Raw genomic sequence first — 24,859 nt, forward strand, 5'->3', positions numbered from 1 at the left:
GAAAAATAAAGTTGCGTCATATAGAAATGAAAAGTGGCCTATCTTAAAATCATATGTAAGCTCACAGTGTTGCAACAGAAGGTGTTTACAAGTGGACATATCATAAATGATAATGAATGTTAATCACTTTATTAGTAGAGATTGCTGTAGGAGCAAAGAGAACGTTTTTCTTAAGTGAATGGCTTTAGGCTGCAGTAACTGGTAATTTGACTGGGTTTTGTCTTCTGCACACTCAGGAAAATGCTCTCTATGTGAGTACCTTGCAACTGTGGCTGCTAGTGGAAGAGTTAAAGAGGTGATTCTTTTGCATAAAGGAACAAATACTGTATATACTTACGTTACTACCTGAGAAGTTGAATGCTGTCTTGAAGTTGATATAGTCCATCATTCTAGTACTTTTCTGCACTTTACAACTTGACAATTGCATTTTTTTTAATAATATGTTTCATTGGGCGATTGAAAGAATCGGAGATTTTGTTTCCCTTGTGCTTATTTATTTTCTAATGAAGCAATGCTTCCCGACAGTGTGTTTTCTGGTGGGATTTCCCAGGGACTTGCTCTGTTTTGGTGCCGAGTACCAGGTCCCATCCATGAGCGCCATGGGCTCTGCAGGGTCCGGAGCGGTTGCAGGACCCTGGAGAGCGCCCGCCTGCTGCGTGTTCAGGGCGTGGGGGCAGTTGCATGTCCCTGTGGTGAGGGACACTGCCTGTCCCTGCCCCACAGGTTGCTCTGCTGGGCTGTGCTCTGCCTTCAAGTGTGGGGTCTAATGCATCTGGATTGCTTTCCCTATGTATGTTCACCTCAGGCTTTAAATGAGTTTTTGTTCTCAGTGGGTGGTGTAACTTACCTCTGTCTGGGTCAACCTGGCAGTGAACTGGAGTTCTGTAGGTAAAGATATAAGATGTCAGTTATGCTAGCCAGTTGAATAGTATTCTATGTTATGGTCAACTGGCTAGCATAATACTACTTTTGAACTCAAAAGGTCCAAAACCCCTTTTTAAAAAATGCTTTTGAAAGGGTGGGAACCTACAAATTGGTTATTTGACTTCTGTATTCCTTTTATCAAAAATATTACTATATGCTTAGAAGGTCATCTTATAGTCCTTTTTCTCCTTCAAACTGAAGCTGTTAGCTGATTTGACATTCAGAGGCTTATGTGCAAGATTCAACAGCTGTGGCTTGTTACTATTTGACATAATTCTTGTTTATTTGTAATGGTTGATATCAATAAGAAAACATGACTTAAAGACAAATAACTTCTGTCAGCTTTTTTTAAACCTTCCTTATACCAGCTTTTATGGAACATACTTTAAGCACTGTTTGGTGTTTTTGCCAAAGGGTATTTTCTTCTCTGTGGGTACACAGAATTCATTAGCAAGCTGGTTTTGCAAAGCTCAATGCCACTGAAAGTTGTTCTTTTTCCATACTTTTACCTATGTGCTCTGTGTTAATATTGTACAACTTCAAAGAGTTTGAGCCTTGCCCCTTTCATTGCTAAAGGGAAGAACTGTGATGCTTGTATTGGTACACGTGGTGTCTTGCATAGTTTTATTGCAGATCTCTTTAAAAATATCCCAGGGGCCTTCAGCCTTGGTTTGTCAGGGAGGGCTCCCATGAGACAGCAAGACCGCTGTGGCAAACTGTCTTCCATGTACTTGTGTTTTCTTAAGTGCCACTTGACCCTAGCAGCAGTGGAAGTTGGTGGGCTAGGTTGTGTTAGACCCTCTCAGGCTGATGTTCTTTCCCCAAAAAGTATCTCATGAAACTTGTAAGATGAAAAAAAAAACCTGTCTATGAGTTCTCCAAACAAGGCAAGAAAAAAACAATGACAGAAAAATAATCCTTTTTTTTTTTTTGTGCAAGAACAGAGAAATCTGAGTAATGTGAGACACTCTTTGCAGCACAAAAAGAATTAAACAGTCCATACTGAGATGAAAATATGATGTTAAGCTGTAGAACAGTGATGCTTGAAGAAGACTTGCTGCTAGAGTATTGGTGAATGTCTTAGATCTCAAGAAATAGCCAAGAGCATTTGCACTACCTCCTGAACACAGGCATAGACCCCCTCCAAATGCTACTGCCCACTGAAATAGCTGATTCACAGCAAAACTACTCAGGGTTTATTGTTGTTGGGTTTTGCTTTTTCTGAGTTTTGAATTTCTAGTTGCCTGCATACCGAACAGATGTAACACTGAATTTCTACTATTTGTGGTTTTGGGTTTTTTTTTTCCACTTGGCCTAATGAGTGTTACTAAAGAGTGATGCTTTTGTTTTCTCTTTTGTGCCTCAAAGCAGTCATTGTTTCTTAAAGAAGTACGCTTGTTCTTTTTGTCAACGCTGTCCTGTTGTCAGTGTTGTTCTCAGGCACGTTTTTGTGCCTGGGAGACTTGTGGGTACATTTTCCCATGTTTACAGGATGATTCAGAGAAAATTGTGTAGGCTGACATTGAGGTAGCTGATTTGCAGTGCGTCGAATTATTAGAGCATTTCATGTTTTATTGGTGCCTTGCAGCCCACAGTCAAATTTCTCCTTGGAAAATTTTGGCAAAAGGGACTTTTCTAGGCAGGCAGACTAATTTTCATTATCAAGTGATGCTAAAAAGAAAATTAAATATTCTTTGAGCTCTTTGCCTCAGGTTTGGATGTGCTTTACTTAACCACATTTAAAATTTAAAATAGATGTCATTTGTTATTATAATCCTTAAAATGCTCAGTGAAGTTGTTGAACATAAAATAATTTTAAACAGATGGTGTGAATTACAAAAGCCACTTCAATGCAAGAGCAAGTGGAAATACTGTAGTTGCAGTTTCATTGTCTGGTAGAGGATGTTTTGCCTCAATAGAGAAAGAAAATTAAATTTTGGAAAGGAGGAAAAGGGACTTTATCATTATCCCACTTCTGTTCATGGTATGATTATAGAATGAAGTCAAGATGAGCATTTTGGGTTTCTTATGTTTAGAGTGGTGTGTGAAGATATGACAGAGTTACTCTGAGACTGCCTGGTAAGTCTCCTGTATAAACTAATTTATGCAGTCAATAGGTGTATGTGCTGTGACAGCAGGAATCACTTGATTGCATTTCTTGGCTAGTGTGACTCTTTAAAAATCTAAATTAGTAAAAAAAAAATAGTGTTGGGGCTGCTAGTACCATGTTAGATGATGTATAACTGCCATACTATGCAAAATACTGTCACTTAAACTATACAACTTCCTGTTTTTTCCTCTGCCCTAAGCAAAAGGATAATGTATTATGTACAGACAAATTTACCGTCACCACTTTGACAGTTTAGGTTACAAAATACACTGCACTATTTAGTTGAAAAATGTATTTGTCAGCCAGAAACACAGCAGACATTTCTCTTTTGTTTTGGTTTGTTTTTTTCTGTAAAAGATATTTACCAAGGCTGTTGATGCTTTTTGAAAATGCATTTCCAATGGATTTTCTTCATCTTAACCAGCAGACTTGACAGTGGTAGTGAAGCATGGTCCCCTCTAAAAGAAATGCATAATGTATCTTGAGCTCCTTGTCTTGACATTTTATTATCCTTAAAAAAAAATATTCTTGCCAATGGGGCATATTCCATGTAGTATTTTGTGTATGTTTTATTGCGTATTGAAGAGACAAAAATATAAAAGGGAAATGTTACGTTTCTCATGAAGAGCTATATTGTATTGTGGCACAAGCACGGTTTTCTTTGCCTTATAAATAATGCAGAGAGATTATAACTTCAGAGGAATGCAGCTTAGATGTTGATTACTTTGGGGAAATGAGAGCTGCACTTGATTATGTCAGCCTTCCTGTTAAGCACCAAGGGACTCGATCCAGCTGGGGGCTATGGATGTAGGTTCTGTGGCATGAGTCAGAAAAAAGGGAGAGGAGGAGGAGAAGAGAAAAAAACCCACAACCGCTCACAAAAACTGTTGTCAGCAAGTTATGGATCAGCTTGAAAAGAGGGAAATAAACTGCCAGCTTCTTGTCTCTGATGGTTGGGCTTAGGTGGCTCATTGCAGCTGTCACAGTTGTCACAGTCTGGGTGTTTTAGTCCTTGCGCTGACATGACTGTTGGTGAAGAGCTTGCAGCTAATAGCAGGATGTTTTTGTATTGTTTTGATAGATGCAAGTAAAAAGAAAGAGGTGTCCTTACCCCATATACCACCAGCCAGAAGCCGAACTTTCCCTCTGAGGGTTCTAAAAACAAAAAAACACAAACAAAAAAATAAACAACAAAACAAGCCACCCTTTTCTAATCCATGCAAATCACTTTATTCTGGAAAAATAATTAATTGCAGTCACGAGGTCCTTGCTGCTTTTCTTTCTTAAATCTCAGAGCTCTTAAGAAAGGTCTCTGCTGGTTCTGCTTTACTGTCTCTCAGGATGATTGCTCCCTTGCATCTGCTGGCTCTCTTCTCTGCTCATGTACAACATGCAGTAGTGGCAGACGATCTGGAGTCTGCAGAAGGGCCCGATGTAGCCAGGGTACTGCCGATTTTCTACTTGCTTTGTTCCTGTGGGCAACTTGTGTTTCAACAGGCAGTGAGTAGCTTGGTGGGTCTTTAGCACTTTTCAGTTAAGGATCCAAAAAGGATCTTTACTTAAGAGTTAATGCCAGCTTTGTGGTGTTGGCTCCAAAGTGAACAAAAAATACCTTATTTGGATAGTTTAAATTCTGACATACTGATTAGGGCAGCAAAGATGATGAAGGGAGTGGAGCATCTCCCTGATGAGGAAAGGCTGAGGGAGCTGGGGCTCTTTAGCTTGGAGAAGAGGAGACTGAGGGGTGACCTCATTAATGTTTATAAATACGTGAAGGGTGAGTGTCGTGAGGATGGAGCCAGGCTCTTCTCGGTGACAACAAACAGTAGGACAAGGGGTAATGGGTTCAAACTGGAACACAAGAGGTTCCACTTAAATTTGAGAAGAAACTTCTCAGTAAGGGTGACAGAACACTGAACAGGTTGCCCTGGGGGATTGTGGAGTCTCCTACTCTGGAGACATTCAAAACCTGCCTGGACGTCTTCCTGTGTAGCCTCATCTAGGTGTTCCTGCTCCGGCAGGGGGATTGGACTAGATGATGTTTTGAAGTCCCTTCCAATCCCTAACATCCTGTGGTTCTGATTCTGTGATTGGACAGTACAATTATTGGCTCTGTATTTAGTTTAGGAGGTGGTGACTGAAAAAGGAAAAAATGAAGAAAATAAAGAATAAATCTGAGTCTGATACATGGTTTTCTAGTTGGGATGAATCAGTAGGGGAGATGAATTGGCTGTCTCAACTGCATTAGAACAAGTCATATGTTTGGATGGACAGTAAGAAATGGCATGTGGCAAGTAGGTTGCAACATGCTCCTCTTTGTTATCTGGAAGACCAGAAGCTTCTTTCTCTCTTGGTGTGGCAGATAGTGGCTTAACAGAATTAAGTAGAATAGTGCAGTTGGGATTTGGGCAAAGCTCATACTCTGCTTTGTGAAAATTAGGACTGTGGGAGGTAGCTCACTAGGTCGCTTGCAACAGGACTGCCTGGGAAAGTATCAGAGAACACAAAAATGCTGAGATATCCTTGGCTTAAGTTTTCTTGACAGAAAGATGTAAGATATATTTTTCAAGTGACAGTTTGTTTATCCACTTTTTGAACAGGCAGACACCTTGAGGGCAGAGACACTTTTGAACTAGTAATAAATACTTAGATCTTGTTCCTTGTCCTCCAAAGTGAAAAGGGGTGGATGTGTTTAATACATTTCTATTTTTCTTCTCTTGACAGGCTGTGGCTTTTGCTCTTTCTTATAAGCTAGTGCTTAATCCACTTTTTTTTTTTTCCTTTTTGTTCTTGTTATTTCTTCCTTTTTGCGTGCTTTCCTGGGTTTCTGCCTTGAACCATCAAGCACCAGGCTCTACAGATAACCTTGCTGCTGATGACCTCTGTAACAGAGAGGGGAGAAAAAAACTAGAGGTCTCTGTTTTTTTGGTTTTGTTTGTTTGTTTGTTTTCTTGTTGTGATGTCCTGTAGAAGCCGAATTTCACTTCTGTGTCTCATGTGAGATACAGCGAAACAGTATATATGTAAGCATCTTTCATTCTAGGGCAGACACATAGTCCAGGGAAGCATTAGCTGTGCCTAGAAGGTGTGAGAGCGGTCGCTGTGGGCTTGAGGGATGTCTGAGCACCAGATTGCGCTGGGTTAGCTGCTGTCTCCTGTTCCCAGCCAGAAGAGCATGCCAGAGGGCTGCTGGGCATCGAGAAGTTTGATACCAATGCGTCCGTTTGCAGCTTCCCCTGATACCGAAGGGCCTCTCAGGCCACCCACGAGATCCTGTTTAGCCTCTAGTTGCCATGCTGGACCTGCAGGTTCAGACTGGCTTTTGAACCACCCTGTCAAATGGTGATGAAAACACAAAGTGGGAAGAAAGGAGGAGTGGAAGGGATCTCTGTATGGCAGAAGACTCAGATGAGTCAACATCTGTGCATTTTCAAATTCAGATGTTCTGTCAGGTAGTTCCAGCTGTTCCTGCACTGGCTCTGTTGAGGCTGTGTTGACTACTAAGTGGGATCTCTCCTTGGGCTTGCAGTCTAAGACCTTGCACTGCATCTTTGAGAACACAGATCAACTGATGATTCCACTCCTCTTGGAAATGGGTGGAGAAAAAAGGTGTCATGCTAGACCATATCATGGCAGAAAAAAAAATATGTTCCAGGAGATCTACACTGAGGATTTTCCAGAAATCTCTTTTTTTTTTTCCCTAAATCTCCTTTTTCCGACTCATGAAGATCACATCCAGATCTTGTAAGGAAAAGGTTATTTTCAAGGTAAATATTTCATTTTCCCACTCCATATCGATGGCCCCTCATGCAACAGCACAAAGGAGGAGGGATGACCACTAGTATCCAATTTATTCATGAAGTGAGAGATACTCATCTATTTCTTCTGTTCATGCCACAAATGTTTGTAGCTGCAATTACACAGCACAAACATTGCTTGGCATTAATCCTCTTTTTCTGTGGTGGTCCATTCACAAATCCAAGAGGTCCCTCTCTCTTTTAGCTTCACAGACTTCCATGATGGTTTGCCTTTCATGGTTCAATAATCCATGGTAAATCGACTTGTAATAGTAGGGTTCTTGGGGATGAATGGCTTCTAAAATAAGAGATGTTTTTTCTCTGTTGCCTTGCCATCCATTGATCTAATGACTCTTCAAATAGAAATGAATGGACAAAATGATCTTGTTCTACAGCAGAATGAAAGGTGGTAACCTGTCCTAGATTTAAGAAGCTTAAATACCTGCAAATGTGAATACAAGTGACTTGGCATTCCCAATTAGGGAAGAGGATTTTGCTAGGATTTGTAGAACATATATTCTATCACTTGAAGTCCAGAAGTTTACAAGTAATTATTGATGTTGATAGTTAAATGCTGGTGGTCTGTCCTTGTTGGCTTTGTCAGCCTTAACTTAGATTGTAGCTGGGGTGACTGCTTTATCTGTCCTAAAAGGAGAGCACCCTCATTTTTCTTCCTGGTGCAGGTGCAAACTGAAGACAACTTCTGAATAGTACCTCTGATATGCTTTTTGATTTCTTTGGCTTTCCATCTTGCTGCCTTTTTTTTTAGTTAAAAGAACGGTGTGAAGTGCCAGTTGGTAGCATTTCAGCCAAGAAATGAACCTTTATCAACCAAGACCTGTTTCTGCACAACTATGGATCACTTAGACAAGCTCTTCCTCTATTGTTCAACTGCTTTCCACCGCTGTCTGTCTTAGACCATGGTACCTCTAAGTTCAGAGGGGCCTGGTGAAGGCATTTCTTCGTCAGGGAGTACTTTACTTTGGTAATACCTGAATCAGTTTGTTTCCAGATGTATTTGTCAAGTCTGTATGGTTTAATGTATTTAAATTGATGCAGGAACTCTGAGTACTTAAAAATAAAAAAAGTAAACAAACTGATATTTACGAATATTTCAGGTCTGTCTTGCAATCTCACCTGTAGACATAGAAGCAGGGAAATTCCTGATGAATTAAAAGTTTTTGTTTGATCACTTAAGTGTGATGACTACATGTCTCTTTGCAGTGTTGTATTTAGTTATCTCAATCTTGTGTAGATTTCCAAATCTCTAAAATGAGAAATTACTATATTAATGTTTCTGATTAGGATTGGAATTGTTGCGTATATATTTCAGTAGGGCAAATGGGTGGAATTGGAAGTTATGGCTAAGTTGCATACAGATCTGAATTTTGTTTGGATTAGTAAGTACTAATATGTATTAACTTTCAAATATATTTTTTTAGTGCGTGGTGTTTTTTTTTCTCTGGTTTCCCTAGCCCATTAAAATTTTTATTTTAAAAGACGTATTTCAGAGTTTTGATCAGAGTTTAGGTTGTGGTAGTGAAGCCTTTTTTATTTTTTTTTTTTTAATTTGTTAAGTATAATAGTCCTGCCATGTGGTGTCTGTCTGTGTCTGTCCAGCTACTGGAATTCTGTAAGTAGCAAGATAAAGTTATGTAATGTAATTTAGAAGCACTAAATGGATTCTGAAACAAAGAGTTTCATTTAGAGAAAGCTGTGTATTTACGTAGATAATTGAATGTCTGAACCTTCCAGGCTGTTAGGAATGTCTGCTTTTAAATTAGTGAGTGGAGATGTTGTTTTGTTAAAGTTGATAATTAGCTAATATTTAAATAGTGCAGTTAGCAGCCTGGACAGCACTACCAGTACTTTGTCAGAACCAAGCCTCATCCTGGCTTAGATCCCGCACTCACCTGAGTCAACAGACATACTTACATTCCCTTCAGAAGGGAACATATGGACCCCTCAGTACTTGTGGCAGACACATACGTTTCCAATGTACCTGCTATTAACTATATTTGTATTCCTAACCTGACTTTAGAGGATGACAGGGAAAACATTCAAAAAGGGAATATCATTATCCATGAAACATAATCCTTCAATTGTTGTGCTTTTGTCATCTGTTTTAGAAGAGGAACAGTGTTTTGCACTCAGCAGAGCATCTTGGCTCCTGTAAAAGCATCTTTCTGTTTCTAGGTGAAGTATAGTGAGCCCAGAATTGATAATAAACTTAGCAAACATCCACCCAAAGTTGCTTTTTTCTATAGGACGGCCTTCCCTAGCTGTCTTTGGTTTGTATATTTGCCTGAACAGATCTCAGTACTGTCATGCAATCAGCCAGTAGAGGGTAGTATGTTGCTGGAGACACTGTCTTGTCTGAGTTTTCTGTTGCTGATGCAGGCAACAAAAAACTGCTGAATATGACAAACTGACTTAATTCTTTTGAATTTAAGTCTTTTGAAGCCGTCTGAGACCCTGCTAAACACCAGAGATGAGTTGCTGAGACATAATGACTACCTGAAAGTCTGAATTAGCCATGCAGTTACTTTTGAGTGAAACTTCTGGGAAAAAGCTTGTTGGAAATAGAGATAGATAGTGTATCTGGGTAATGACTGTAGTTGTGGTACTCCCATTCTATAGCAAATAAAGTAAATATTGATCCTTGTAAGTCTCATCTGTCTAACTTTATTTTTCTCTCTCCTTCTCAGTGTTGGATTTTACCTTGCCAGCCCGCTATTGCCATGGGTGTACCTGTCTTCATACTTGCTGGTCTCCTTGTGCATTGTGTGTTCTTGGTCTCCATTTTTGACATCTACTTCAGCTCTCCCCTGGTTCATGGTATGACTCCTCACCAGACTCCATTGCCACCTCCGGCAAAACGTCTCGTACTCTTTGTTGCTGATGGTCTGCGGGCAGATTCGCTGTATGAGTTGAATAGCAACAACAGACCCCAAGCACCTTACCTGCGGTAAGTCCATCTGAAAGTGCTTCTGATCTGGCAGATTTTGCTTCTAGAGACACCTCTAGGCAATGCTGAAAAGAGAACGAGAGGAATGACGCACCTGTGGTGGCTTGGTACTGCCTTCCTTCCTTCAGAGTGACAGACTTTTGCAGTTGGACTCTGCAGAAATGTGTGAACTTGAGTTGGTATCGCCTGTGGTCAGTAAAGCTGTGAAACCATGAACAAAATAAATTGAGTCAATGCTGTCCTTTGAAAACTACAGCTAGCCAGTAACTGAGATGAGTGTGAACTTTCTCCATTCGCATCAGCATGGTATCAGTTCTGAAGCCTAACAGAGTCGTTAATTTAAACTGCTTCCTGGATGTTCAGTTTAGGGGTTGTAGTTCATTAACATGCTTGTCTTCTAAGTCTAAGCTACTGATGGAGCTTTTTAATGAGTGATTAATAAAGATGGCCTGGATGGGTTTAACAGCAGGCTGACATTTCCAATTTGTTCCACCCTTCCTGCATGTATGACCCTGCTGCCTCCCTTGTGCTCTCTAGTGTCTGTCTGATTGCTTAATTGCATGATTTGGTTTAGGATTGTGAAAAACTAATACTGTCAGACAAGAGTGGTAAAAGTCTTATCCTTGAGTGCTTAAAACTAATTTTCAACAACCTTCTCTGTTTCCTTATGTTGTAGTTTAACCTGGCAGGCAGCTAAAAACCACACACAGCCATTCACTCACTCCCCCCGCTCAGTGGGACGAGGGAGAGAATTGTAAAAAAATAAAGGTGAACCTCATGGGTTAAGTTAGTTTAATAGGACAGAAAGGGAAAATAATAGAAAGAATAATGTTACTACTAATAAAAGAGTATATAAAACAAGTGACACACAATGTATTTGTTCACCATGTGTGAGACGATATCCGACAACACTCAGTTCCTGAATTGTGATCCCCCCATCCAGTGTTCCTCCAAATATCTACTGACCATGATGTCATATGCTATGGAATACTCTTTTGGCCAGTTTGGGTTAGCTGTCCTGGCTGTGCTTCCTCCCAGCTACTTGTGCGCCTGCATGGTATGAGAAGCTTAAAGGTCCTCGCTACTTAACAACAACTAAATCTTCTCTGTATTATCAACAACATTGTAAATCCAAAATACATCACTACACTACACTAGGGAAAAGATTATCCCAGCTGAAACCAGGACACCTTACATCAAGGTAGTTATTTGATCATAAATAATATCTTAGACTAGAAAAAGTAGACAGCATTAAATAAGAGTACTTGTGTGTAATAGCATTGGTCTGACTCGAATGTCAGAGCAAACCTGAATAATCGATCATCTGAAACTACTAGGGCATTTGCAGTCTGCTACAGAAATCTGGAGCCCTTGCTACCGCACTTGCCGGTTTGTATGGGCTTACTTGTACCTGCTTCTCCTGTTAGTGTTTTTGTAAGCTGATGTCTGCCACTGGCAGATGTCTGCCACATCAGTGTGAGTTTTCCATGTCATCTCTTAGCAGTGGACTTAATACTTCCTCCCGAGCAGTTTCTTCTCTTAGCAGTAAAACTGTTGGTCTTTGGCACCGTCAACAAGTTGTGGCGTGTTGTGTCTTCTGAAAGGTGGGGAGCCAGGCAGTCCAGGGTGTATCTTTGGCTCTATTACATATACTGCTACTATTTTGAAGCTCAGTGTTTTGTCACTGAACCTTTGAGCAACACAACTTTAAGTTAACCTTGTAAACAGGCCAACAAGATCAGATGTTGGTTACTGGAAGCATTTTCTTTTTTATTCTGCCTAGTTATTGCTGTCTGAGCTTTCCTTTTCTGAAATATTAACCCACAATATATGCAATTTAATATACTTTTTTTGCACATTCATTCCTAAGTGCCAAGTTTTCAGTCCCTTATCTGCTTTATAATAGTGGGCAACGTCACAGCCAGATTATGTGTCTCATCTAGGTGGAGTACTTTGGGAACTACTGTGCTGTTAATGAAGAAAGATGATCTTTAAGTGGGCAAGATCTGTTCTTGTAGCAATGCACTACAAATAGAAGCTAAGTTTTAGTAGGTACATAAAATTAATAATAAATATCCATTAGACTTGGAGCAGATTGCTGGCTGATATACGCTAAGTAGCTAGTCTTTCATCTTAGAAATATTCTTGAAAAATCTGTTTTTCAACAATGTTGTGACAGGTGTGAAGGACGATAGGTGGTCTGAATTGCTGTAGTTGTGGGGATTTCAGGGGAGATGTTTTCTTTCTTGCCTGTCATGTTTCAGATGTATTACTATATCATATTCATATTAATCATTATTATTATGGGTAGCTAAGGGTAATACTGTTAAATAAATTAATTTTTAAAAATGATTCTTCTGCCTCAAAGGCTTTGAAATAATTCATAATAACTAAATGAATTTTGAATAGGTAAATTACAATATCTAGCTTTCTTTTTTTGCTGCCTGGTATGTGTTATTGTGATTCTGTGATACAGTTCCACAAAAGCAAAGGTAAAGGGTTACTTTCCAACTCAATAGAAATCAAATCATAATTAAAACAAATTTCTACCTGTTGTGACAATGAGGTGTGAGGAGGGCCAAAAGTTTTATTTTTGTCTTCAGTCTTCCACTAATGCTATTGCAATACATTTTTATCAGAGTATCCAGTGAGAATACATTAGAATCCACTTTACCTAATACTTAAATCCTTTCTGCAAATTAGTACTTTTTCAAGACAACTTGTCTTAAAACCTGGCAGAGATGAGAGCTAGGAATAACATGTCGAAGTACTATATCACCTTTCACATTATTCACTGTAATATTTGGGCTATTCCAAATAGTCCTGTGAGCTTTCAAGTAGGCCTGAGAATTTAAGATCTAAAATGAGTTAAAAAACCCAATAAGTAAACTGTGGAGCCTGAAATTTTAGGTTGTGGTTTGATTCTTACTTCATTAGTGAGAAATACTTTTAGACCAGAGTGTGTAGATCTTGTAATTAGCAGTTGTATAAAATCTTTGTTAAAGTTACAAAGCATGAGCTTAGAATCTACCTAGGCTAAAAAATACCTGATAAAAATATAGCACATTTTGTAGCTTATATCATGAACAACAAAAATACCATTTCCTGCTAAATATGACTTTTAAAATATTTACTTTTCCCCCGCTTTGCTTTTCCCCAACCTGCTCTGACAGTGGACAGTGAATCTTTCTCTTCTCCCAGAAGATGGAGACAAGAAAGCAGCATATGATAACGCTCACCACTTTCTGACAGGCTCCAGCTGTTCATATCTTCAGCAGACAAGTAGTTTATCAAGTTGTTTCTTACACATGGGCTTTGTCCTCTATTTTCTTTGCTTTTTATGCATTATAACTATTGTATGTGTATAATCCCTATACAATTTATGTATCTCTGTCTATCTGGTGAGTAGCTATTCTCCTTCACTTCAGTGTAATTGCAAAAGATACAAGGTTTACTTAAATTTTCTCTGTGTTGCTGCAACGATTTGCATCTTAGATTTATGTCGTTTTTAAATTCTCTTGACGCTGGCTTCCAATATTCAGCACAAATAAACACAGACATGGTCACAAGAACTAATTATAATTGATCATATTTAATGAGTAAGAGAAGATTGATCTAGACACTTTCAAACTAAATGGAAAGAACACAGCAAAGTAACACCAGGAAGAAACAAGGGGCAAGGGGGAAGTAAGCTATAGCAGAAAGTAGCAGAAAAAAATAGTATGTTAATTTGAAGTGTATTAGAACACCAGCTAAACTCATCTGTTTGCAGTGCTGATGGGCCACAACAGTAATGTTCTCTGTGGGGCGTTATAATATAGAACTACTTGCAGGTTAATGTTCTGCTTGCTTTGCTGCACAGCAGGCAGTAGTGAAAATGTGTTTTAGTCTGGGGTGGTTTTGCATTTCCTACCCCACTTCTCCCTGTCACTCATTTCATCTGCAATTCATTGTACTTGCAAGAAGTCCTAAGCATTAACTGCCTTGTATCCTTTTTTCAGGGCTATTCTAGAGAATAATGGCAGCTGGGGAATCTCTCACACCCGGGTCCCAACAGAGTCCAGGCCAGGGCACGTTGCACTTATAGCTGGATTTTATGAAGACGTCAGTGCAGTCGCTAAAGGTATGCCAGTCCTAAAACTTTGAACACTGGCCTCCAAAATAAGGTATTTCAGTGATGTGATGAGCTTCTAGATTATTGCTAAATACCTGTGTAGTGGTTTGTTTACAAAGATTATATGGAAAGGAATAACTTTGGATGGATTTCTCACTCTTGATAGCTATGAAAATAGCTTAGATAAGTTAGCATTTTGTAACATGGCAAAACATGGTAACATGGTAAAATTTAGCACCCTGAGTCTAAAAGCAGAAATATCTTATGGAGTGACTTCTTCATGTAACATAGTTTTTACTTATAATTTGGCATGTAGTGGGAGGTGGCTAAGTAGATGTTGCAAGCAAGAAGTGAACTGCATTGCCTTAGCTGAACCACTGCTAGACTGAGTTGGAGAATTGGTTCCAAAATGAAGTGAAAACCCAACTGTGTGTTTTGTCCAGAGCGACCTCTTGCTGCACACATGGTGGTTAATAATGTGGAAGAAGCCTTCACATCACTGACTTGTCTTTTGTGTGGTCCTCTGCCTCCCCCCAGGCTTCCAGGCCTGAACACTTGTAATGTTGTGTGTTGTTTTTGGACATGGTGGGCAAGAGGAATTACTTGGTCTTGCCTGTGTTTCTAGTCAAAAGGTTCTTCCTTCTGACAGCAGCTACTAATGCAGGATTGGGAGGAATTGCTGTTAAGAGCATCTCTATATTTCTGTCAACTGCCTTGTCATGGAAACAGAAGATCTTGAAGGCTTTATTGTGATGAGCTGGAATGTGACTACTGGAAATATGAGTGTGTAATTTATTGCCTATAATTCCAAAAGCTGAGTTCAGACAACAGGAGACTTAGAATTCAGGAGAATTTTAGCTGTTTAGAAGGTAAACCAGCTGTGTGTTTTGTCTGAATCCCTGCATAATGAGATTGGCTTACGTTTTCAGCTCACTTCCTAATGAATGGTGGACTAATTGCATATAGAAGTTGAAATGGAAGTGAAACCAAGACTGACAAAGTGGAGTTCATTGTGAAATAATAGAACAGAAGCTAAAATAAAAAAATAAGCTTATTTTGCATGGACTGTTAATCTTAGCACTCAATGAGATCTTCTGGCAACCCCATGCTTGTTTGACAGGGTGGAAGGAGAATCCAGTGGAATTTGACTCCGTTTTCAACCAAAGTAAATATACTTGGAGCTGGGGAAGTCCAGATATTTTGCCGATGTTTGCAAAAGGTAAGGTTAAATTTTGTGAATTTTTAACACATGGTTATCAGGTAGTAAAACAGAGACACCATTTTTCAGTTAAAGAAGGTGAATGAAGTATTTCTCGTTTGTGTATTTGTGTCTACCTGATTTCTAGTTCATGAATTCAAGACTGGGTAGAGAAAAGGAAGCAATCTTTTAAAGAAGATATCCCTATTTATTACTTCATTAATTCTCTCAACATACTAAATGAAACACATCCTTAATTAAAAGGACCTAATGTTTTTTATTTGGTTGAAGTTTAAAGCTCTTGTTTGCGAACCTGCAGCTGAGGTTTTTATTCTTCTGCATGCAGCTCCCAATGAGGCAGGTGGTAAAACTGCAGCTGTGTTTTGAGTATTTGAGCTGGAGAAGTACCTTATTGTGGGTTATGCTACTTCTACTCCAGAACAATAAAGTGTAAAAGGAAGAACTATGTGCAAGTAGGAACTGCCTGATACTATTTCTGAAGCTGAGGTCTTTTCTCCTTGGTGTGCAGCGTGTGTAAGTCTTGTCAACTCCGTGCAATTGATCGTTCAGTGCACAGAGCTTGCTGAGCAACGCTTCAAACATTTAATAGTCTCTAAGTTTAATTTCGTTTTGTTCTTGGAAGAATGTGGGCATGTACACCCTTTTCTGCAATCTCAGAGTAAAGCAGAGTGAAGTGAAAAGGGAACGAGCTAGGGGTGTATACTGCTGTTCTGAGTATTGACATTGACAAATCGGAAAAATGTGGTAGGCAGAATAGGAGTGGAATCTAATACTGGTTTAGGAAAAGTGTACATCATATTTCTCATTATGATAATTGAACTTCTTCTGAAGTCTAGTCTCTTCTTCCTCTCCTCCCGATATTCCTCCCACCTCCCCACCCCTCTTTTCTGTTATTTGCTTGATCCTCTTAAGTTTATGGTAAACTGCAAAAATATCACCTATTAATTTCCTGTCACCTCAGATTACATCTTGTATTTGGGAGTAGTGTGATGGTGGCTGGGGACAAGGGAAAGGTAGTACACTGCCCTTGCACAGGTAATGTTTTTGGAGACACATTCTTGGGAAAAATATTTGGGGAATTCAAGAATTTCCCAGAGCCCTGTCCCTCTACTAGTTTTGTTTGAGTAAAAAGATAAGCAGAGGACTTAGAAACAGCTTTGATGTTGTCTGGAGGGATGTGCAAGTGTAAAACCATACCATTGCTGTGTCTCTCAATGTGGCTTGTTCTGAGTGGCGTCAACAATGGCACTTTATTTTGCAGGGACAGGGAAATACCCTGAAATTGAGAAAGATTTAGTGCAGCATAATCTGAGATGTAGACGCTGTATGGGAAAATGAATCATAGTTTCTTGTGATAGAAAGGTAGGTTAACTTATTTTCATGGAAAAAAGTGTTTCCCTTTCTTCCAAAGAGAAGTTTTATAACACAGGAAGGATTTTATTATGCCGAGTTTCCAAAGAAGAGAAGTGTTATAATACAGAAGATAATGGAATCAAGTGTTTATTCTTTAACTTCACATTTGCAAAAAGGACAAAAAGGAGTTAGGGGAACATAGTGTATTTTCTATCCCTCTTCCCATGTTGCAAATTAGTGAGGTCACAGGACTCTTATTGTGTGTATTTTATCATGCTAAGATGTTCAGAACTTTATTCGCTGCTTTCATTGGATGGCGCGTAAAGAGTCTATAACACCTGCTGGTTTTGGGAAAGAGGAAAGTCCTTTGTTTCCCGTCATTGTCTATGTTCCTTGGGTCCTTTTCCTGTCATAAAATAAATATTTCAATGAAATGATTGAGGATTCTATAGAAGAAGGTAAATAAAATGCTCATAGATATGCATGAAATCTAAATTTGTCGAAGTCCCAATGACTGTGTGATGAGTGTGTTAGTCTGAAAAAATGTCCAAAGTACCTTTGGAACTGCTCTGTGATTTCCTTGTATCTTGAGCAGCATTAAAAGGTGTTAGTTTCTAATACTTAAACTTACTTAAGATACACAAATTCAGTGTGCTAATTTTAACCTTATTTTCTATGATAATTTTAGATTATGACCTTGAAATTAGCTGAAAAGAATGTACTTTGAAAATGCCTATGTTATTTCCAGAATGCTCTTTAAATTTTTGAGGTTTTCTTCTAGGTTTGCCAGAATTTGAGGTTTGACTTGAACAGTCCAGTCTTGTACTGTTCGTTCATGGGTCTAGGCTGGAGTATAATCCAGAGTATGAAATAACACACTGAAAAAGGAGCTGAGGCTGTTGCTTCTTTTAAGGGAAATAGATATTAGTCCATTGCACACAGATGCCATTTGTTCCACAGGTTCCCTTTCTCTCACTCTCTCTCTTGGAAACTAGCAGCAAGGCAAGGGTCATTGTTTAGCTTGAATATGAGGAAGGGTATCTTCAAAACCACAGGGACAACTGGGACAAACCTTTGTCAGGGTTATTCTGGACAGACCTCTTGGTCTCCTCTTCTAGTTTCTTGTTCCTACAGTACACCAAGAATAATGCAGAATTTCTCATGTTCCTTACCTGGCTGCATTTGATGACAGCTCTCTGTCCAAGCTCTGCTGGCTCAGTGTCGGACTGTCCTTGTGCCTTCATTCTTTTTTCCCCTCTTTTGCACTTGCAGAATTTGCTACCAAATGTCTCCTGCTGGTCTGGGCTTTGACCCACGAAAGACTTGACAGACACAGGAGCTACCCTGCTAGCAGAGCAATAGCTTTGCATTCCACAGGACATAAATCTTATTGTTAGAGGGTGATAACTTGATCACTGATCCTAATATTTGAATATTAATGCTGAGGGCAAGATGATGAGCCAGACAAGCCTGCAATAGGAATAGATGGTATCTGGTGTGGGAGTTTCTGGCATGTCCAGTTGTTTCCATTAGCATAATGGCAGCACCAAAGCCAGCAGAGCTCTGTGCTCTCCTCTAAAGGATGTTTTCATCCCTGGCTTCCTTCTACTTCTTATCCCCTGACTTAAAGAAAGTATTGAGCTTACTGTCACCTGCCACCTCTCAAATGACAGAAATAAAATAATGTTGTATAACATTTTGTATTGTGGGTTTTCTTATTAAAAAAAATAGCTTATATATGTATTTTTAAAATTTTATATATATAATATATATGCAGGCACTCCAAAACTTCCCTAGTATGGCTTCCCTTTGTCACTGTTTCTCTTTATAGCAATGCAGGGTAGGATGGGGTGTTTTTTACTCTGGTAGGAATTAGAAATGGCTAAGCAGTGTTTCTTTGCCCTATCTGCAAACCACATGCTTTCATTTGGCTACTTCAGCATGGCACATCTCAAAGACAGGTCTTCTCAGGTTTGCTGTGACACTGTGGAAAAACTGTAGAGCGCTCTATCCTCTTAGACCATCAGTCATCCTGACAGCGATAGCCAGGGCTAATTTCTTCTTTTGAACTCATTTATCCAGCAATTGGAAATCCTTAATTCCCTTTTGAATGCCCGGGAGTATTTTCTTCCTGTTTTTTCAGACTGTGAGAACCGCAGTGAGTGTTCTGGGTTATAAGTAGAATTAATGTCTCTTGGGAGGCAGGCGGGAGCTGCACCACAAAAATCTGTGCCAGCTTTCATCTTCCTGGCCTGAAATACCTGCATCCCTTGTGTGGGTTTTGGACATAATCTTGGTTAAACAGCTCCTTTATACAGGAATGTTAGTTCATGCACAAACCTGGAAGCTTACAAAACTGCATTATATAATTGTGACATCCTGTGAATCGGTTATATTCTCTCTGGCCATCAACTGATTAAAGAACATTTTCCCCTTTGGGAGTTTATGTAGTCATGGTAGGAAGAGCATCCCTGAGCTGTAACAGCTCACCTGTTGACTGAATTATTTCATTAACCCCCCCCACCTAATTTGAGCTCTTTCCAGGACTTCAGAAAGTCTACTTTCTTCTAGGTCTTAGCCTTTTTTCCCCACCTGTCTCTGCTTTGCTTTTTTGACAGTGAGTACAGAATTAAATTGCCTTGTCCAGATGCTGTGTTTTCGCATCAGTGGCTCTCATGTTGTACTTTATACCTGAACATAGTCCAGTAGTTCTCCCTTTTATATTTGAATCCATGTTTTAAAGATGCAGACTTTGAGTATTGTCTCTCTGAATTTGTCCACAAGGCTTTCAATACTGTGTTATCTCCTAGAACTGATGTGCAGTGACTAAGTTACATCCCTCCTGTTGCCTTCCTAATATGTGATATATGATGATCTCCTGTGTAAAAGGCCTCACTGATAGGCCTACATACATTCATTCAGTTTATGATTCAGTTTAACAGCCAAAAGCTGTTATTTTCTTTAACAAAAAAACCCTGAAAACATGTGTATTCAAGCAAGTTTCTTAATGTATAGCTTCCTCTGTTAGAAATTTCTTGATGAAATTCTGTGTTTCAAAGCTGAATTCTGTTTAATTTGCTTTAACTGGGATTTGAGCATACTGGATAGCATTGCTCTTCATTTCTCTCATGTGCTGATAAGCTAGTGAGTTAAAACGGTATCCAGGCTTCAGAAGAAAATAAATGATGGGAAAGTTTAAAATAAGGAAGAAGCTTCTTTGGCTTCTCTTGGGATTGTCGTTCTTGATAGGTTTCTACTCCTATACATTAATGTTAATGTATTTTTTACTATAAGAAAAGGAAGAAAACATTTCTCTGTCTCCTATTCCATCTATATTGTTTTTGCAGGTGCTACTGGAGATCATGTCTATACATTTTGTTACACAGCAGAAAGTGAAGACTTTGGAGCACAAGATGCAGCCAAGCTTGATACCTGGGTTTTTGATCATGTTAAGGTGAGCAGAGAATCTTTTCGTGTTACCTGTGTATAAAAAGTACAGCTGGATGTTAACTTTATTGTAGAACAGAAAGTCAGAAATTTTTGAAAGACTCATCACTTGGGGTCATAAATAAAAATAGCTTGAATTGATGATCATGACTAGTGTAGTGGGAGCTTAAAGGAAGTATTTGTCCTTCAATGTTAATAAAAAGCTACCACTAATAACAGTAAGCTTTAAAAACTTACTTGGCTTTTCTTTGTCTTAAACTTGCATATAATCTGTCTTAGAGCACTACAAAATGTGATTAGTTAAGGATTTTATAACAAGTATTATGACATGGCAGAAATGGTAAGTCTTCATTATGATAAAGGAACGGGCAGTACTATTGATGTAATTTTTGTCAGGCTCCTGCCCACTCTAATTACACAGTGTGGTTGTTCTGATGCATGTAGCTGGCTCCTGATTGTCTACTGTGGCTCATGCTATGCTGTAGCTGCCAGAGAAGCCATGGTTAGTTGGGAGGTGGGGGCAGCTTAGGCCCTGGAGCAGAATAACTTGTTCACATGGTGCTCTGCTCAGCTTACTTGAGTCATTGCTGCTTCATCACTGCTGTCTTCTCTAATGCTGTCACTGTAACTGTTAATAGTCCAAGACACATAGTTTCTGATTATTCATTAATTCCTGTATTCATGTTATTCCATGCTGCCTCACTTGTCCTGGAATAAGAAGTGCTGATAGTGGTTATTAGTGTATAAATATCTGTATCAGTGGAGCAATTAGGTGAGTTACTTTCATAACAACGTTAATGGAGTTTAAGACTTAGTAAACTTCTTCCACAAGATCTCTGGGCTGTGTGCATTAACATAAGCTAGCCAGCAAAAATCAAATCTAACCAAAAATAAAACCAAATAAATCAATAAACCAAATCAATATCTGTATTAGGAAGCCAAGAGTGGGTCTGGTTTAAACAGTAATGTAGGGTGGAAAAGTTCAGTATAGTTTGATGATTTTTCAAAGGAAGTGATTTTCTGAGTTCGCAGTTGAAAAGGTGTCTTTTCTAACTGCCACCCTCTCCCTGAATGTGCACTTGTGCCAGGTTGTGTGTTGTAATGCATATGAATAATACAAATCAAATTAAGGCTGTCAATTACACTTGAATAGCTGTTGTCTTAAAGTTGTATACCCTGCTGTTATTTCGAGCTGCACAGGTATGTGAGGGTGGTACTACCTTTCTTTTGCTTCAGAATACTTAATGGCATTTATTCTTGCAAACTCTAATAATACGTTTAATAGATATGCCATTACCTATGACTTCTTTCTTGGAACCAGCACCATTTCATACTGTGAGTGGATAAGACTTGATTGACTGGGGTAAAACACTCATTCCATTAATCACCTCTTCCATTACACATCAGTGATTGCTTCAGAAGCGTGAAACTTGAGGCTGACTGAAACTGAGGTCACTCTGCTATTATAACTCAAACAACTCTCAGCTGTGCTGGTGAGATTACACATAAGTAATAATGGCACGTTGTTGAAAAACTAAATTCTGCTTTGCCTACTGTTTTGTTTTTTTTTTTTTTTTTTTTCATTTTGTTTTGTTTTCTCCTCCCTTGAGTTTTATCTCAATGACATATCATTTAAATCTGTCTTGAGCTAAGTGGTCCCTGGATTTCTGACTCTCTAGGAAGGAAAATACACTAAGGGATACTCCCTGTTCACTGTGTAGTCAGCAGTTCCCAAGCATCACGAGGGCCACTTGTGGCTTCCTCTGCCCTAAGAAAGATGGGGATAACATGGAGAATGGCTAACTAATGTTTGGGCTACTAGTGCTGGCACCCTGAAATTGCTTGCTCTCTTAAGAAGTGCTAGCTAAGAATACCTCAGTAAGTCACGAGATGTGAAACTCTGACTAATTTTTATTTGTATGTGTCAGAAACAGATTGTTTAAATCATGAGTGGAGGAAAAAATGTATGATACTTGATAGTTCCTGTCATGTCTGCTCATGGTACGTGGAGGTCATAAGTAAAAGCCCTTTCTTGGGACAGAGAAAATTGAGTATAGACTGGGTGGAGTTTTTATCTGCAACTGGGTTAAAATTCAGTAATTTTTATGTGTAGTAGTAGCTTGGGAGTGGCTCAGAGATCCAGATGCATATGGAGCTGATTGACTGGAGGTTTTTTCTGATTTGGGAAGTTATTTTTAGAAGCCTCCAAAATAATTAAGGGAATGACTGTAATTCAGTGTGATATAGCCCAATGATTCTCAGTTAAACAGTCTTTACCTAGATCATAGTTTGAGTTTGTGCTAAAGAAAAATTAGGGAGCAATATACTGGGAGTATAGGTTAATGAGAATGAAAAATGGTCTTTTTAATGCATTTCTGATTATTTTTTTTTTAAAGTATTTTGAGAAAAACTGTTTTATAAGATTGAACTCTTTCTTAGGATAGAATGATTGAAATTCCAGGAACTGAAACAGTCTTGAAAAAGAATCCAAATAATGGTCTAACCACAGGGTAGGATGTGCTCAAGGCATTCAGTCGATATCTTCTGACTTAAATGGACACATAGGTGGGATGGCAAACATTTATTTATTTTCTTTTTCTTTTTTTTTTTTCCTTCTCACAGTACTTCTTTCTTGTTTGGCCCCTCTCACTGTTTATTGCAGGGTGACAATAAACCATGGCAGGTGCTGTCTGTTAGCCCTCTCATCCTCGCCCTCAGCCCTCCCCATCAAGGAAGAGGCAATACGAGGAAAAGAGAGAGGGACTTGCAAGTTGGAAAAAGTTAAAAATGCTTTAATAATGCTACTAATAAAATAGAGAAAATACTATGAAATATACAAAACCGATATTGAATTTCCCAGCATAGTGCAGCATTGCTCGGTGGAGCTGGCTGCTCCAGCAGCTGCAGGGCAGGCACCCAGAAGTCCTGGGCTGGACTTTACAGTAAACCGGAACTGGATTCACTGATGCAGAGTCTGACACCAGGCCTCAGATTGCAGGCACGACGGGCAGGGTCCTCTTCAGATGCTAGCCATGGTTGAAGAGAGAGAGACCCTCATGATATCCCACTTTATAGGATGTATGACATGTATGGGATGGAATACTTACTTGGTCAGTTTTAGTCACCTGTTTTGTCCGCCCCGCCTTGCAAATATGCCCCTCTCACTTATGGGACATGCGCTTTTATCAGTGACCTTGCATTCCGTTGCTTCTGTGCAAAGACACGAAGCCAACTTCTGAGAAGTGCAATTACTTAAGGAGAACTTCGCTGAAAGAAAAACTCACTAAAGGAGAAACTGGTCTATTTTTCTTTATTTAACAAAACCAGGACAGCCCCTTTCTGCTGAAAGGCAGCCAGGCCAAGCCTTCAGACTGTCCCTTTTGTGCAGGGTGGGGGCTGGAGTCCAGAACTGAACGATGTTGAACTTTGAAGCTCTGCAGACAGTGCCATGACCTGAGGTTAATTTCTGCCAGTGGATTTCAATACAAATAGCTCTGCTCTAACCAGCAGGACAATGGCTGAATGATTTATTTTAAATATGTGTAGGAGTCTTGTGCCTGAGCATGCTCAACTGATATAAACCTGGCATATATATAAACAATAAGATTTTTATTGTGCCTTTGTACATTTATTTTACATCTGAAAACTGGCATAACTTTTCAAACTCTCGCATGACCACAAATGAGCATGCACAGCTTTAATCAACCAATTTAATTAGGTTCTCCTGGATTTACATATATAGGAGCTTTGTTAAAGGAGAAATTTTGTTAGGTCTCTTTCTCCCTGTACATTCATGCACTCAGCCACAGTTTATCAGCTGCATCAAAGGATCATGCTTCCATGGACAGATCTGTTTGGAGCAACAGGCAGTCCCCAACAACTTACGTTAAACATCTGCGGAATCTATATTTTGTTCAGGCATCAGTAAATCAAGTATTTTCTAGACCTTCTAGGTAGTTTTTCTTTGGTTTTTCCCTTCCAAGGAAAGAGATGATTCTAAAAGATTTCACATAGTTGTAACCAGACTTCTCTTGCAATATTTTAATTAGTATTACATTATAATTAACTTTACAGTTTACTGTGTATGTTTTAATGGGAACCTTGTTGCTGATCTTAGTAGATTGTGTATCAGTTGTAGCCAGTGCATTATTTGTTGTTAGATCCCAGAAAATCGTGGAAAGGCTGCCAGAATCATAGAAAAAGAAAGCTGTGGTGGTTATTGAGTCCAACTCTGCACGAAGGAGGTCCAGTTAGAGCAGGTTGCTCAAAACTTGACTGGGCAAGGCCTGAGCATCTTCAAGGGCAGAAACTCAACAACCTCTTGAGCACCTGTTCCAATATCTGACTACAGTTGTGGTTTAAAAAATAATTTTTGAAAGTCTCTGTATCTTACTGGAATTTCCCACATTTCAGATGGTGAGATTCCCCTTGTTACTGTCACCAAGGCCCTCTGAGCAGCCTGGCTCAATCTTTTCTTCAGTCTCGCAGTAGATGGATGTAGAAAGCAAAAAGATCTCTGCAGAGATTCCTTTTCTTGATACTAGAGAAACTTGAGTTCTCTCAGTCTCTTTATGTTGTTTACTTCCATCCCCAAAACTTCTTGGTGGTGCTCAGCTTAAATATACAAGGGGGGGTAATATTACTGAATAGAGCTAATAAAAGGGAAACAAAAGAAACAGAGAAAAAGATACAGTTAACATATAATGGTGGCTTGGAAACTAGTGTTTAGTGGCTGGAGGCCTCAAGTTTTTTGAATACTCAGTATAAAGAAGAGACTTAAAAGGATAGTGCTGGACAAATGGTTCAGCAACCACCAGAGCAAGAAGTGGGTTTTGCCCCTACTGTTTGGTGTCTTGCTCACCAGCTCACCACATTTATCAGCTGAAGACAACTCTTTATGGGGAACTTTGTATTTGCTTTTTTTATT

The 24,859-nt window shown here is 39.2% G+C and overlaps 1 protein-coding gene across 6 annotated transcripts in view; it reads left to right on the forward strand.

The window, feature by feature from the left end:
* Positions 1–24,859, forward strand: part of PIGN (phosphatidylinositol glycan anchor biosynthesis class N) — a 287,637-nt gene that overhangs the window by 189,213 nt on the left and 73,565 nt on the right. For all 6 annotated transcript variants that reach the window (XM_065052571.1, XM_065052575.1, XM_065052573.1 and 3 more), the window contains exons 2-5: positions 9,540–9,799; positions 13,801–13,922; positions 15,034–15,132; positions 19,833–19,939. In XM_065052571.1, the coding sequence (XP_064908643.1) occupies positions 9,540–9,799; positions 13,801–13,922; positions 15,034–15,132; positions 19,833–19,939 (588 nt within the window). The remainder of the gene's footprint in view (positions 1–9,539; positions 9,800–13,800; positions 13,923–15,033; positions 15,133–19,832; positions 19,940–24,859) is intronic.

The sequence above is a fragment of the Columba livia genome, chromosome 2 (assembly GCF_036013475.1).
Source record: "Columba livia isolate bColLiv1 breed racing homer chromosome 2, bColLiv1.pat.W.v2, whole genome shotgun sequence".
Lineage (NCBI taxonomy): Eukaryota > Metazoa > Chordata > Aves > Columbiformes > Columbidae > Columba > Columba livia.